The 16881-nt window shown below is 37.5% G+C and overlaps 1 protein-coding gene across 24 annotated transcripts in view; it reads right to left on the bottom strand.

Annotated features, from left to right (window-relative positions):
• The window catches only part of DGKB (diacylglycerol kinase beta), a 909303-nt gene that overhangs the window by 550951 nt on the left and 341471 nt on the right, over window positions 1-16881 (bottom strand). For 23 of the 24 annotated variants that reach the window (XM_079932538.1, XM_079932527.1, XM_079932534.1 and 20 more), the window contains one exon: window positions 1087-1163. In XM_079932538.1, coding sequence (XP_079788664.1) covers window positions 1087-1163 — 77 coding nt within the window. The remainder of the gene's footprint in view (window positions 1-1086; window positions 1164-16881) is intronic. The other variant, XM_079932535.1, reaches the window with a different exon arrangement.

Here is a 16881-nt window from a genome sequence, read left to right as displayed (position 1 = left end):
ATTTTTTAAAAAGAAAATAAATCTTAGGTTAAAGAGCTTTAAAAAGTATAATTATGTATCAGAATGTAGACAGAATAAAACTATGGAAGGAAAAATAGTAAATATTGGAGTAAGAATAGTAAGTACTGGAAATACTAAAAGGAAATTATAAAACAATATGAACATTTTGAGGTCAGAATTTAGAGATTCGGTTTTGACTAAAATATTAGTTCTATGAATCCCAGAGAAGTTAAATATTAAGGATATCCAAGAACTGTGCTTTTGTAAACATTCAAAACCACAATGGTAATGAAAACAAAAAACAGATCACGTTTTCATCAGCAAACAAATCTGTCTAATGAATGGCTAGATAATACATCCAGGCAAAAGAGTCTTCTACAAAGGGCAGTTTCTTTTAGCTCCCATACAACCCAACTGTCACTTGGTGAAGCTGCAAAAGAACTTACAGCAATGATGATCAAACGTTTAACATGTAACATTTCTCAGCTAACCTTGTCTTAAAGACAAGGTTATTAACAAATAATTAGGGAGGGAAAGACATTCATTCAAGCAAGGTGCTTCAAAGCAATTGACAGGACATAAAGTTTTTATAGGGAGACATTCATAAGCTTATTGGTAACAGGCTAAAACAAGATAAGGAGAAAAAATTCCTCTCTTTGTATCCAAGCCTGCTCTTTAAAGTAAGAGACCACTTATATCCATCACGGAATCTTTCTTCAGTCAAGGGAATACTGCCTGCCCCATGCCAATGTTCATTTGGGGTTAACATCTGTAGGTCATAGAGTGAGAGTCAGACACACTTTCTCTCCCGTTCTATCTAAAACTGTTTCCTGACTTTTAGGAAAAGAACCTAGCATGTATTATAAATAATCTATACACTTCCAAGCACACAATATAGAAATGTTCTTTTCATTAGAAAAATGCTTTTGGGTGAAAAAAGTAGTATACCATTTAATGTATCTTCCAGAATAGCATTTCATTATGAATTTCATTTTGTATATGAATATCTATTTCCAAGGACTCTTTATTAAGAAATCTCTCCTCCAAACATCTATATGAAACTTAAATAAAGAAAAAAGGTTTTACCCCTTCAGGATTATACTTTGCAAGCACACCATTACCATGGAATTCTTCAAGAACATCTTTTAATTTCTTTGTAGAATCTGTAAGAAATAGAAAACACACAAATTATTTATATATGCTACTGTGGTTATATAATACAGTCCAGAAACAAAGACTTCTTAAAATATAAATAAATATCACCAGATTAATTAAATTTTAAGACAAACATGCAAAATGTTCTTTACCATTTTTGAAGGGCTATCTAATTGGAAAAGGCAATCACAAGAAAAGAAACAGGGGAACTCCCTGGCAGTCCAGTGGTTAGCACTCGGTGCTTTCATGGCCCGGGGCCAGGTTCAATCCCTGATCAGGGAACTAAAATCCCGCAAGCTGCACTGCAGGACCAAAAAAAACCCAAACAAACAGGAAAAAGTATGTTTTGACCAAGAATGGGGACACTGCCTAGTTTATACAAACTAATGTGCAAATAAATGAATAGGTAGTATGCTTCTTCCCTGTTTCTTTTGATAACATAACTTCTAAATTAATGAAATAGTCTTCGTTTTTTAAAAAAAAATAGGTATTCTTTGTTAAACTTAACAATACACAGTGCATTTTTCAAGAATTAGTCTATTAACTAATAATAGCCCTGCTGAATAAATAAGAAAAATAGAATCCATTCAGAGGCAAACTATAGATCTTAGTATTTTGCAGGCATTTTCAGAGAGAATTTTCTAAACATACATAAAGTTCAACTTATTTTATATCAATTAAGAAAAAAGTTTAGATATGTTATGAAAAGTATTTTAAATTATGTTTTGTCAAAATCTTTATAATTTTCAGGAGTTTCATCATATTAAGATGGTAACAAAAGAATCTTGAATTAATGCATGAAATAATGTCATGGAAGAACACAATATTATGAGACTTAAAAATTATATATAAATATAATAAAATATATGTATTCAATCTACTAACATAATGTTCTCATAGTTATCAAAATATAATTTTCACTAAGAAATCTCAGAATTATATATTTAAATGAGAGGAAAACAACACCTAACAAATACTGCTGTCATTTAAATACTCAATCAGTTTAAATAACAGTGATAAAAACAGCTTGAAATTAAAATGTGGGAAATAAAAGATTTTTAGTTTCCTATTAGGAAACAGGGCACGGATATTATTTCCTAGCATTTGAATATAATCTTTCCTGACTACCTCCTAAAACTCAGTGATTTTTGAATCATCATAAAACAAGTTCCAGTTCCCAAAAAACTAATTTACAAATGAGCTTTTGAAACACTCTTTAAAAATTCACTCTTAGACGCCCATCAAATGCATCATGCCTGTATTTTATAAATTATACTTTCATTTGTATTTATAAATTTGTTTCTTTATACCGCAAATTCTGTTTAGTTTTATATGTATGTGACTGTATTTTTTTATTGTGATAAAATTCACACAACATAAATTTACCACTTTAATAACCATTTTAAAGTATACAATTCAGTGGTTCATTAGTATATTCACAATGCTGTGCAACCATCACCACTATCTGTTTCCAGAACATTTTCTTCATCCCCAAAAGAAACCCCAAAACCCTGGACTTTTCATACAAATGGAATTATATAATGTATTGTCTTTGTGTTTGACTTCTTTCACTTAGCATAAACTTAATGTATGTTGTAGCATGTGTCAGTAGTTCATTCCTCTTTACAAGTAAAAAATATTCCATTTTATGAATATACCACATTTTGCTTATTCATTCATCAGCTGATGTGCATTTGAGTTGTTTCCATGAATAATGATGCTATGAACATTAGCGTATACATGTTTTTGTTCAAATATGTGCTTCAGTTCTCTTGGGTATATGCCTAAGAGGAGAATTGCTGGGTCATATGGTATTTCTATGTTTAACGTTTTGAGGAACTGCCAAACAGATTTTCACAGGGCTGTACTATTTTACATTACTATCAGCAACGTCTGAGGGTTCCAGTTTTTCTGTATCTTTGCCAATACTTGTTATTTTTTAGTTTTTTAATTAAAGCCATCCTATGGATATAAAATGGGTTTGATTTGCACTTGAGTAGTCATTTACTAATGACTAATGATCTTGAACACTTCTTCACGTGCTTATTGGCCATTGGACCATTTTTTAACTGGGTTGTTTGTCTTTTTGTTGAGATTCTCTGGGTGTGTGTGCGTCTGTGTGTGTGTGTGTGTGTGTGTGTGTGCGCGCACACTATAACGTGCTTGAAGCCCGTACAGATTCCTATATATAAATATTTTTCATTACATATCTTGCCAGCACTTTCAATACTGTGATCAAGGTTTATTTGTTATTCTGTGTCCCTTGCTAAATTGAAGGTTTCCCTATGGAAGACAATGCACATTTTCATTTTTGCACAGCATTCAATTTATTACAAAGCTGAAACAATAGAATTGCAATAAATATTGGGATTGAAATAATCACAGCTATTCCTAAAATACAACAAATTACAGTAATTGCTTTGATGTGCACCTTGGCAGAAACTTATACTACTTCAGAGACCAGGTGCTGTATTAAAAAGAGACATGAAGCTGACTCCTTACTCCCAAATCCTTCTCTGGGGATGATAAAGCACTATTCTAAGTTAGCAAAACACCTTTTACTTCCTCTTGTTTATAGATGTAGATTCAGACCCTTCTGTACGTACCTACAGAGACATACATATATAGATGTGTAAATTCTGGAATAATATATCCCAATAGACTATTTTAACCATAGCTTGGCTCCATGATAAAACTGAAGGGGAAGAAGAAAAATTTGGTTTCTTATACACAGGACTTCCACAGAACTTCACAGATACCACCTGAAGATGGGCTTTTCATTTCACATATGCATAGGAATACACAATCAGTAATCATTTATAAATGCCCTGGAGAAAGCAACAGCCTTCAAAATTATTCACGTCACTTTTTAACAGTTTACTGGTCATAGTTTACACTGGAATATTCTTAGTGGGAGACCGCTAGGAATAAATTAATGAATTAAGAGCCAAAATCTCTATTTCTGTGACTGCATTTTCCATGAGCTGAGGCTCAGTGATGATCTTGGTCTGGGACAATTTAAGAAGCTCTGATTCATATTCAGATGAATCACCATCAACTCAACTTGCTCCTTTTCCAATTCTCAAGTTCCATTTTTAACATCTTGACATCTGAAGTTTACCCACAATCCAATTCCCACTTCACAATCTAGTTAGAACCTGGAGCCTTATCTTGCTCTTCTATTCATGTCCCAGTAAACTTTTTGGGTCCAACCTCCCTGAGACTAAAGTCTTGACTTTTCCAGCCAATCTTCTATAGATGGAGATTGTACATGGAATATCAGAGGGTTCCAGATATCTTGCCTTAGCCCTGTATTATTTAAACAGAATTCCCTTATGTAAACTGTCTACATATCTGTTTGGATTCCCAAATTGCACTGGATTGTGAAATACCTACTGCTGTGTTCTAGTATCTTTATAGGAACACCCACTTACTTATTTTGTAACTCAGTTGCTTTTCTGGATTTGTTCCTATTACCTATCAACATAAACATTCCTAACTTTTGATTATCATCAACTGTCTGTGCAAAACATTGGGCGGGAATTCCCAGCAGCCCAGTGGGTGGAACATTGTGCTTCCACTGCAAGGGGCATGGATTTGATCTTTGGTACGGGAACTAAGGTCCCACAAACCACATGGCTTGGCCAAAAAACAAAAGCAAAAGTACACTGGGGCAGCAAAGAGAAGAAAGGATGCATAACTATGTCCAACCTACCCTCTAGTACAAGACATACCAAGGAAGTGACACCTAGATGAATAGACAGTAGTTGAGTGAAAGACATAGTTCCAGTCATATTTGAGCTAATATTGGAACTTCAAGTATGAGAGCACAGTGACAGATTCTGGGCTGAGAAATCCAAGCAGGAAGCCAGACAGGCAGGCAGCTGTGAACTGGGAGATCAATTCACTGCTAATACGTATTTGTAATGGGACAAAGGTCCGGCTTCCAAAAAAGATTGGCAACTGAAATGCCAGGCAGCCAGGTTAAAACAGCTGCTTTAACCCTTGGGATAAGGGATTAGGACAGATGCTCAGCACAAACTATTGGGTCTCCTAGAAAGCAAAGGAGGATCATGATGAGGCAATTCTGAAATAGAGGGCTAATTCCAGAGTCAACAATGCTTGCCTTGGCTACTAGGGCAGAAAACTTAGAGAAGAACACTGGATACCAATGGCTGCCTTCTGACTAGCATAACCATCTTATGAGGAAGTAACTTAATGTTATTAACCACAACAAAGAGAACAGGGTCATTTTAGGTTGTCTTTTCCATCACTCTCAGCATCATCTAAAAAGTAAGGTGGTAGTAAGCCCAAAAGCAGGAGTAATTCTGTTGAGCAAACACTTTTGATATATGCTGAAATGGAGGAAATCTACCTGGGAATTGAGAGAGGAGATTCTGGCTTGTCTTTCTAGCACCTGCTCTAGTGCATGAGTCGTCCCAGAGGTCCTCTGAAGTACTCACTCCCTGCGAATCCCCTCATGTCTGGCTGAGTCACATAATATCCAATGCCATGAGAGTTAAAGCAGCTACATTTCAGAAATGTTCAGTTAGGAATATTCTGAATGTGTACATGATTTTCAAGGAAAATTTAAATCCTTTCATATAATTCTGACATAAAAATAAATTGAAAAGTGTATTTGGCAATGATTAGAAAATAGAAGAATCAAGCTAATGGGTCCCAAAAAATGCTACATAAAAAAATAGAACACTTTTAGTTTCCTTCCTATCTCTTTAGGTGTCTGTTGCATCTTGAATAAGCTTCCCTTGTGATTTTACTGCCTCTTTGCTTCTTTATTCCAAAAAACTCAACATGTGTTTGTCAGATTAATTGCAAAGGCCCCATGGAGTAATGGAAAGATGTAAAGCCAGATAAATTTGGATTTGAGTCTTGGCTCCAGAACTCTTGGCTGAATGTCCCTGGGCATATATTTAACCTCTCTGTGGCTCAGTTTTCTAATACTTGAAATTGGAATAATGATACAGACCTTGAAATACTGTGTCTAGCAAAGTGTCTAGTGCCCAGTAGATTCCTGTTCCTTTGTTCCATCCTAAACAGACTTCAAACACATCATCATCATTCAATATTTCCTTTTGTCTTTGAATTGAAGCACAATTGGCATCACAGATGTCTCAAAATATGATCCAAACGTACCTATGGATATTTATTTTCTGTGCCTTCCATATTTACAATTCAATATATAGACATCCAATTCCCACGGTATCTCATGATTCCAGAGTCCTTCCTTTTCTCATTATGTTCTTTTTGCCCAGCATTCCCTTCAATGTCAAATGAAGTTCAAGCATAATATATGCCATAGTTTACCTGCCACCTTGTCTGCAAAACTTCTCAGGGCCACCTTCAACTACAGCAGACAGCAATTTGCCCTGTGTGGAACTCCTCGTAATAATTCTCTTAGAATCTATACTCGATTTATGCATTGAGTACTATTAACACTATGAATTAAAGTTTGCATGTGTAGAGTGTTTTGGAGATTGCAAAGTGTTTGATCTTCTTATGTCATTTAAAACTCAAAATTGGGCTTCCCTGGTGGCGCAGTGGTTGAGAGTCCGCCTGCCGATGCAGGGGACACGGGTTCATGCCCCGGTCCGGGATGATCCCACATGCTGCGGAGCGGCTAGGCCCGTGAGCCATGGCAGCTGAGCCTGTGCGTCCGGAGCCTGTGCTCCACAACGGGAGAGGCCACAACAGTGAGAGGCTCACGTACCACAAAAAAAAAAAAAAAAAAAAAAGAAAACTCAAAATTATCTTATGACTTCATCAAACTTTCTCCCCATTTAAAACATAAAATCAAGGTTAAAGAAGTCATTATTTATTCAAAAATCACACAGATAAGAGATTAACGTACTGATCCAAATTCTTGTATATGACATAAATCTGGTCTCTTTATGTTAGAAAAAGAACGAATAGAATTTTCCATTACAGCCAAGTCTTCTTCTTTGGAGTCCATGACTTTTGTTAAGTTAGTCCAGAGAATTTTATCACTTATTTTTCTAGTACATGGAAATATTCTCTTGCTTTTTTACCGACTTAAATTAACAGATGAAGGATATATCTTCTATGTATACAAGAAATATAACAGGAGGGGTCAAGATAGTGGAGAGAAAGATTCTGAGCTCATCGCCTCCCATGGGCACAGCAAAATTACAACTATTTACAGAGCAACTATAATGAGAATGACCTGAAGAATAGCAGAAAAGATCTTCTACAACTAAAGATATAAAGAAGGAACCACAAAACTGTGGGAGGGATGGAAATGTGGTATAGTCAAGAACAACAAACTGGAAGGCAATCACAATTGCAGAGGTTCCCGCCGAGGAGTGAGGGGTCCCACAACAAGCTCCCCAGCCCGAGAGCCCTGCAGCAGAAAGCCGAACATCTGGCTTTGAAGGCTAGAGGGACTGGCATTCAGGAGAACAGAAGGGCTTTAGGAAACAGAGACGCTGCTCTTAAAGGGCAAAAGCAAAATCTTCACATGCTCTGAGACCAAGGGCAGAGGCAGTAATTTGAGAGGAGCCTGGATCGGACCCATCTACTGATCCTGAAGAGCCTTTTGGAAAGGCAAGTCCCCAGTGTCTCACCCTGGGGACACATGATGGTGGCAGGGAGTAGTTTTACCACCCAAATAACAGTCATAGCCACTGTGAGAAGATTATTCTATTCCAATGGTTAACAACAAGACTATCAGACTTATAAAATTAATTTGTCATTTTTAAAAATAACAAGTTTTTAAAGAACTGACTGTAGATTAATAATCTTGTCCTTTTTTTTTTTTTTTTTTTGCAGTACGCAAGCCTCTCACTGTTGTGGCCTCTCCCATTGCGGAGCGCAGGCTCCGGACGCGCAGGCCCAGCGGCCATGGCTCACACGCCCAGCCGCTCCGTGGCATGTGGGATCTTCCCGGACCGGGGCACGAACCTGCGTCCCCTGCATCGGCAGGCGGACTCTCAACCACTGCGCCACAAGGGAAGCCCAATAATCTTGTTCTTTATCTGCCAAAGTAAACAGTGCCATGGGTCCCTGTTTCAGTGAGGACATTGGGTTTCCAGGGAAAACTGAGAGCTTTGACAACTTGAGAGAGGCTACCAATGCCTTTAATCTTCATGTTACATGGGACCATGGAAAAGTCATCTTTTACTTCTCTTAACTGAGTGATTTCAAAAGTTTCCTTCAAAATCTAGACTCCCTAGCAGAGACTTTTTTCCCCTTATCACAAAGGATATTTGTGGCCTAGAAATCTTTCCTGTGCCCAGTCAGAAGCATCTCTGCAGTGGCTGTTTTAACCCTGTAGTAATAGGGTTGTGTTAGCTGCAACTGTTTTAAAGAAGAGACTTGTCTAATATAAATATTGAACTAGCATTCATGTGCATAACATATGAGCACAGATCTTCCTCAACTTACAATGGGGTAACGTCCTAATAAACCCAACATAAGCTGAAAATACCATAACTCAAAAACGCATTGAAGGGCTTCCCTGGTGGCGCAGTGGTTGAGAGTCTGCCTGCCGATGCAGGTGACACGGGTTCGTGCCCCGGTGTGGGAAGATCCCACATGCCACGGAGCGGCTGGGCCCGTGAGCCGTGGCCGCTGAGCCTGCGCGTCCGGAGCCTGTGCTCCGCAACGGGAGAGGCCACAACAGTGAGAGGCCCGCGAACCGCAAAAAACAAACAAACAAACGCATTGAATACACCCAACCTAGCCAACATCATAGCACAGCATAGCCTAATGAAGATGTGCTCATAACATTTACATTAACATATGACTGGGCAAAATCATCAAACGCAAAAACAATTTTATAGTGAAGTATTGAATATCTCATGTAATTTATTGAATATTTACCGAAAGTGAAAAAGAGAATGGTTGTATGCGTAGAGAATGGTTCTAAGTACATGGGTTGTTAACCCTTGCAATCCCATGGCTGACTGAGAGCTACCGCTTACTGCTGCTACCTGGCATCGTGAGAGAGTAACGTACTACATATGGCTGGCCTGGAAAGAGATCAAAATCTAAAATTCAAAGTATAGTTTCTATCGAAAATATATTTCTTTTGCACCACCATAAAGTCAAAAAATCATTAAATTAACCCATCGTAAGTTGAGGACCATCTGTAAATGATACAAAATTAAATTTGATAATTAACATTTCCCTTAGCTATATATAGTACTTAAAATTAGCAAAAGAGCTTTATCTTTGTCTAACCAAAACAGTTGTGTTTTTAAACCAGAGGTACTCAAACCTGGATCCATCTTACGATCACCTGAGTGATTTTTAAAATACACTGATGCCTGAGCCCAAAACACAGTGATACAGATTGCATTGGTCTGGGGTGGATCTCAGACATAAGGATTTTTAAAAAGCTCCTCACATGATTCTCATATTCAGGTAAGGTTGAATTAACCATTGCTCTGATTCTTAAAAAAGATACACAAAGAAACTGAGAGTTAATCGCAAATTTTTCCTGCTACATTTTCCTATATATGTATATATATTTTGTCTGGTTGTTGCTCAGTGGGCTTCTATCAGGGAAACAAAAACTTATTAGAACATTTTATATAAAAATTTTTCTACTCTCACCTCCGGTCACAATGGCAAAAAATAGTATTTTGAAATTCCAGAAGTTGACATTGCTATTAATGCAATTCCTCAGGTGATACAGAAGATGCTCTACTTAAATTGTAGTCAGCAGCAGAAAAGAAACACCTACAGCAGTATAGAATAAAACATTTGGAGAACTAGTCATCAAGAGACAGAAGTTCACATCTACTTGCGTGAAAATTTTAATAAAATGACCAAGAGACTGAAAAAAGAAGTAAGTATTGTTAAAAAATAGTCACACTGTAGCACTTTATAGGCTAGTTGAAATCTATACACTTGGATTTTAAAATACACCCTAGGAAGAATATTCTAATGATACAACTACACTAGGAAAAGACGTAAAATAAGCTCTTCACGTGTCCTTAGTATAAGTTTCCTCTCCACGTGTTCTTGCAAGTTCTTGGGATCATTGTTAACTTGAAAAGACAACGGCCATAATATCTTCCAGAAAAGGGCTATACACATTGCAGTAGCTAGCTACGTCTATTTACCTGGAAAGACAACTATTTAACTCCAGAATAACTTGACCTGAGACCATGAAGAAAATCTCCTTTCTCCTTTTAATATCATTATTTGCTGATAATACTCTTAAACGACTAGTCCTTAAAACACTTTTATGCGTTTCCTATTATTTTTCCCCTGCTTCATCTACCTATGCTTAACCTTTTGATGTGTGCATCTACTGCAATGCCTTGGACAAAATATCTGTAGGAGTGAATCTTAGATAAACAAAATATCTGAGAATTTTGTTAATAAACCTAAGCCAGCTGGACACTGTCCTAAGAACCCGTGAAATAATTTATATTGCATGCATATTGTAATGTATAGGAAATTCACCAGGAAAATATATGCGCTCATTTGAGCCACTCATCTATACAATAACAAAAAGTTGATACGGAAAACAATTTTAATTAAGAATTTTAGGACTTGCCCGATGGTGCAGGGGTTAAGAATCCACCTGCCAATGCAGGGGACACGGGTTCAAGCCCTGGTCCGGGAAGATCCCACATGCCACTGAGCAACTAAGCCCGAGCGCCACAACTACTGAGCCTGCGCTCTAGAGCCCGCGAGCCACAACTACTGAGCCTGTGTGCAACAGCCACTGAAGCCTGTGCACCTAGAGCCCGTGCTCCACAACAAGAGAAGCCTCCACAATGAGAAGCCCATGCACTGCAATGAAGAGTAGCCCCCTCTCGCCGCAACTAGAGAAAGCCCGCACGCAGCAACAAAGACCCAATGCAGCCAAAAATAAATAAATTAATTAATAAAAAAAAGAATTTTAATTGGTGCTGAATTGCCTGGTTAGATTCAGTGGAGTGCTGGCAAATGTTTAACAACTGCTGAGGGTACAGAGTGCTGACTTGAAATGTTTGCTGATTTAGCTCTTATAAATATCCCCATCATGGCCATTTCAAGCCTTCAGTATGACATCGTGAATGTGGAGTTGGGAAGAGACGATAACATTGGACTCGTATGAGCAGTAGTTAATGAACTAATAAACATAAAATTTTATATACTCTAGGGAGAAAGAACAAGTCTTTCAAAACAAATAAAGATAAAGGGCATAAACAAAAGCCCCAGCTGCAAGTGTGCAATTATTCTCTCAAATATTTGAGAGGCATGCATTGAGTTTAATACAAGTATTATTCTAAGTACCTGGAATATATTATTGCACAAAACCAAAAATATTCTGGCTCACGTGGTTTATAGTCTAGTGCAAGAAGATAGAAAATAAACATAATACATAAATGTTAAAAGATTTCAACTATTATGGAAAATAGTACAAGGTAAAAGGGATCATCAGCTTGCAGGACACTTTGTGATTTTAAACAAGTTTAGAGTAGACTTTTGTGAAAAGGCGAGACTTGGGCAAAACACTGAATCTAACTTATGTTTTAAAAGAAGCACTCTGTTCACATAAAGCTAATGAAATCTGAATAAGCTTTGTGCATTATACCAGTGTTTTGATAGAATTTTATAAACCATATTTATGTAAGATATAACCATCTGCAGCTGGTACATGGGGCCTCCTGTACATATTTTTTGGTAAGTTTCTGTGAATCTATCATTCCTTCAAAATATTTTTTTAAAGGAGTACTCTACTGTATTGAATATAGACTGCAGAAGACAAGGATAAAAGCAGGAAAATAATTATGGAATTACTATATTAATCCAGTCTAGAGATATGACTGTGCTTGAAGGTATTAGTGATGGAGCAGATTATTTTTTATTATTATTATTAATTGTTATTTATTTATTTTTGGCTGCGTTGGGTCTTCATTGCTGTGCGCGGGCATTCTCTAGTTGCAGCGAGCAGGGGCTACTCTTCATTGTGGTGCGCGGGCTTCTCATTGAGGAGGCTTCTCTTGTTGAGGAGCATGGGCTCTGGGCTCACAGGTTTCAGTAGTTGCAGCCTGCGGGCTCAGTAGTTGTGGCTCGTGGGCTCTGAGCTCAGGCTCAGTAGTTGTGGCTCACGGGCTTAGTTGCTCCACAGCATGTGGGATCTTCCCAGACCAAGGATCAAACCCATGTCCCCTGCATTGGCAGGCAGATTCTTAACCACTGTGCCACCAGGGAAGTCCCCTTTTTCTTTTTTTTAAAAAATTTTTTTTTTTTATTTTGACAGATTATTTTGAAAGCAGAGCCAAAAGGGTTTCCTGATGGATTGGATATGGGTTGTGAAAGTGAAGAGTCAAGAGGATCCCAAGGTTTTATGTTTGAAGAACTGGATAAAGAGGAATGGGGAACACTACAGAGGGAGCAGGCTTGGGATGGAGAGTTCTCAACTCTAGTTTTAGGGATTTTACAATCGAGAAATCTATTAGACATCCAAGTGAAGCAATCAAGGAAGCAATTATACATAAGTGTGGAATTCAGAAGAGGGTCTGAGCTAAAAAACTAACTTTGAGTGTTATTTATATAAATGATGTTTAAATCCAGAGCTGGATGATACCACATAGAGAATAAATGTAGAAAAGATACCAAGGACTGAGACATGGAACACTCTGAATTTCAGACATCAGGAAAAGAAGGGGAACATGCAAGGAGACGAAGAATGAGTATCGAGTGAAATAGCAAGAAAACCAGGAGAAGCAAGTGGCATGAATTCAGTGTCACATAATGTCAAGTAAGATGAGGGGCAGAAACTGATCACTGGATTAGGAAGAAGAAAGTCATTCGTGTCCTGTCAAGAACTGTTTCAGTTTAGTGCTGAGACAAAAGCTCTATCACAGTGAGCTAAGAGAAAATAAGATGGGAGGGGTGGGAGGCAGCAAACAGAGGCAACTCATTCAAAAAGATCTGCTACAAATGGAAGCGAACAATTTGGAGCAGTAGCTGGACTGCAGGAAGTGGACTCAAGATAATTCTTTAAGAGGACAAAAAAGAAAACAGCATGCTGATAGAAATGATCCAGTAGACCGGGAACAATTGAAAATGAAGGGAAAAGAAGGGAAAGCCACTAAAATGGTGTCCTTAAGTGGATAAGAAAGAACACAATCTCATTCACAGCAGGAAGTCAGAAGGTCTGGCTTAGGGTGCGGGGCATGGACAGTTTACCTAAGTGAGATGGGACAATATATGGATTCATGTGATGCGGGAGATGGATGTCCAGTTGGTGTGTGTAAAGTTTTCCTCTGATTACTTTAGTCAATGGAGGAGAAAGAAAGGCCATGAGCTGAGCAAAGAGGACAAAGGAAAAGATGGTGATCTGAGGAGAGGTGTGAGGTGTTGAAAAGACAGCGGAAGTGAATGGACAAGGGAAATGGGGCATGACTGTCAGGCCACACGGAAGGCTAGTCAGCTATAAAATAGGGGGAGAGTTAAAATTAACTAGGGTTGTGGCTTGTCCATCCAAGTGCTATGGAGTGAGAGGGGCAAGAGAGTTACGGGGGGAAACAAGGAGACTATTTCAATGACTTCTCATGGGGCACTGCCCTCGGGTGTTAGATCATTACTTCAACTCAGGAAGAGTCCCCTGTGACTCCTCTGGTCATCCTCTTCAGTCTGAGAGAAAAATTTTGGGCAGTTACTGTGCTTTTCAGAGCTCTATGCCCTCTACTCAGACGCCAACCTGCTTTGTACCAGCCATAATGGGATATGAAAGAGAGAAATTGGTACTTCAGGTTATTTTCTATGTGTGTTTCCCCAGAGCTAACACTACCTCGGTGGTTCTTGTCTTTCTTTTTGTCCCCTTTCCTTCAATTTTTCTCCATTCTCTTAAGTGGCCAATTATGCTTGGACACATAACATTCTGTTTAATAACTGTCTTTTCAACCTTCCCCCTTGTCCAGAGGATAAAATAGAAAGCTCAAGTAGTTAAGGTCTACGTAGACCCATCATTGTTAGTAATGAAAAGGGTTATTTCTCTAGAGAGGCATAAGCCTCTTGTCCCTTTTTCCACCACCCCTGCTCTTCCCTTCCTTCCCGACGACTCTACCCATGCCAGCACACACTCACTCCGTTCATTTTGGAGAGGTTGAAAAATAACAGGAAGATAACTGACACTTTCTGTTCCTTGACAACACTTTATAACTTGTATGGTTGAAGTTACATATTTTTTCCCCACTCCTTGAACTTAAAGTCTGCTCTTTTATTCCCTATATTTTTTTCTTTCTTTTTAAAAGTTATTTTGAGTCATTTATTAGATTCAGTGAGGGTAGGCTTTACAAATTGAATTCACTGTATTTTTCCAGAGAGATAGACTAGATTTATATATATATGTAAATATATATATATATATATATATATATAGTTGCAAGAAATGATCATGCAGTATTGTTCAAGTCGTTCCTTCACAAATATGATGTGGCATCTTCAAACTAATGAGCTCATTTTCAACTAAATTTCAAGATGTTTAGATTCGCTAGTGCTAATTAACCACCATTCACTATTTGTGATGACAATGTTGCTATTAGTAAATGGGGATGATAATAATAATACCTTCCTTGTGCTTCTGCTGAGATTAGTACCTGGTGCACATTAAGTATTATTATATTAACTGTGAGCCCTTATCCGCATTTCTGCTGTCAGATTTATACTGAGCTCTGGGAAATTTTTTTTAACCATAAACTTAATTTCAGATTATTATCAATTTTCATTTACTTTTGCATTTTCACTAGATGCTTTAAACTTCCTATCTGCAACAACAACCAAGATACAATGTAAAATGATTTCAATTAAAGTTATATTTAAATTATCAATTTTGACCTTGTTATGGAAAATTCACTTTGATAGGCAATAGCATTAAGTGCAGTCATTATATGTTTCAATCAAAATATTTAATGAAATGCAACTATGAGTTACAATTTTAAATCTGTACACCATTAAAAATCTTGAAACCCACACTAGTTCAGAAGATGAAAGTTTTGTTTTACATTTTAAGTTCTTTTGTGAGTTGCAAAACATTTACTGAGGAATCAGACATTCTGGAAACAATAGTATATTCTGTAGTCGTAATGATAATAATATCCCGTTTTAAGACAATACAAAATTACCAACATTTCTAAGTAGTTTCTGACCATAAAAATTGGCAGCTCTCTGTACATTTACCAACAAACACAATATTAGGCAACCTGGAAAAATAGAAAACTATTTACTTTGCTGGCATACATATTTCAAAGAATATAATTTGTTCACATAGATATTTTAAAGAACGTAAAACTCCAAAAGAGTGTCCCCAAGTTTTAAATTCAAAATAGACCTCAAGGAAAAGGAGCATATTTACCTTGTGGCTTTCTGTACCCACACTCACCCATACCATGCCTCTGGAGGCTGTGAAAGCTTTAACGTGAAAAGGCGGGATGTAACTATACATGGAATTATTCTAGACCCTGGTTCTCAGATGATCTGTAGGAGAGTCCTCTCATAAAACAGACCTCGATTTTGTCCCTCTAACACTGAGAGATTAGAAGACACAATATTTTAGGACTCTTCCAGCCACAACAGTCTATGATTCATAATTTAAAACATCTCCAGATACCCTAGAAGGATACTCAGCTCCACACCCCCTAAATATCCGCCTCCTAAATATTCCCATCTCTAATTCTTACTTCTCTTAAGTCTTATCCAACTTTCGAACAGAAAGTTCAGATTGAGGAATCTGGAGATGTCTAATCCCACTACCAGATAAACTGAAAACAGGAGAAAGCAGCAAGAATTCCAGTTCAGAAAGGAATATGTTTTTCTGGCATGGCAAATTCTCCAGGACATTAGAACCTCTAATAATATTAGTACTGGTATTATAATTGAGAAATGTATTTAGAATTATACTTACTACTCTGAAAAGTGATTGGCTTTGATTAAGTTCTCTTCAGTTGACAACTTTAAGCTGAGGAATTTACCTACCATGAGACAATCAATCTTTATATGTTTACACATTATCGATCAGAGAGCAGACTGAAGATGAAACACTGTGTTTGGATACTGTCGCTTGGTTTTCTGAATATCCCTATCAGGCAGTGTTCAGAAAGGAAATTTATGGTGGTGGTGGGTTTTTTAATGGTATCTCTCACAGTCTACATCTTACATTGGTATATTTGCTATAATGCTTCCAAGAAACTTTGCCATAATTTGTGATCAAATTTTCAAAAAATGCTAATACGCTAATAAATGAGCTGGCTATTCTAAGTGAGAGGATTTCTGATGCAATTTAGCTATATTCCAGCCATTTACCTATTAGGATAAAGGCTTCTCCCACATTGTTTAAATATTTCTGGAGATCTAAAAAAAGAAGGAAATGATTAATGGTGATAATTTTGTAAAGGAATTTGGTTACAGAGCACTCAGAGATGGTTTAAGGACTGTGTACCATGGCACAAGTTACGAATCAGAAATGAGAAGATGAATGAGGCTGTAGCAGCCTCCCAGGGAACTGCAGGAATCCACTGATCAAGGTGCTTCTATCTACTACAGAGAAAATTCTCGGTCATTTTGGGGGAGAAAAAAAATACCTGCCAGGAACACAAAGGCTGCTGAAAGTAAGCTAACACTGTTTGTAAGTTTCTTAGGCTGCTGTAAAAAATTACCACAAACTTGGTGCCTTGAAACAACAGAAATTTATTTTCTCATAGTTCGGGAGGCCAGAGATCTGATATTAGGTAACTGCAAGGA

The sequence above is a fragment of the Stenella coeruleoalba genome, assembly GCF_951394435.1.
Source record: "Stenella coeruleoalba genome assembly, chromosome: 9".
In the NCBI taxonomy this organism is placed as follows: Eukaryota; Metazoa; Chordata; class Mammalia; order Artiodactyla; family Delphinidae; genus Stenella; species Stenella coeruleoalba.
This window is presented reverse-complemented; position numbering and strand designations above follow the sequence as displayed.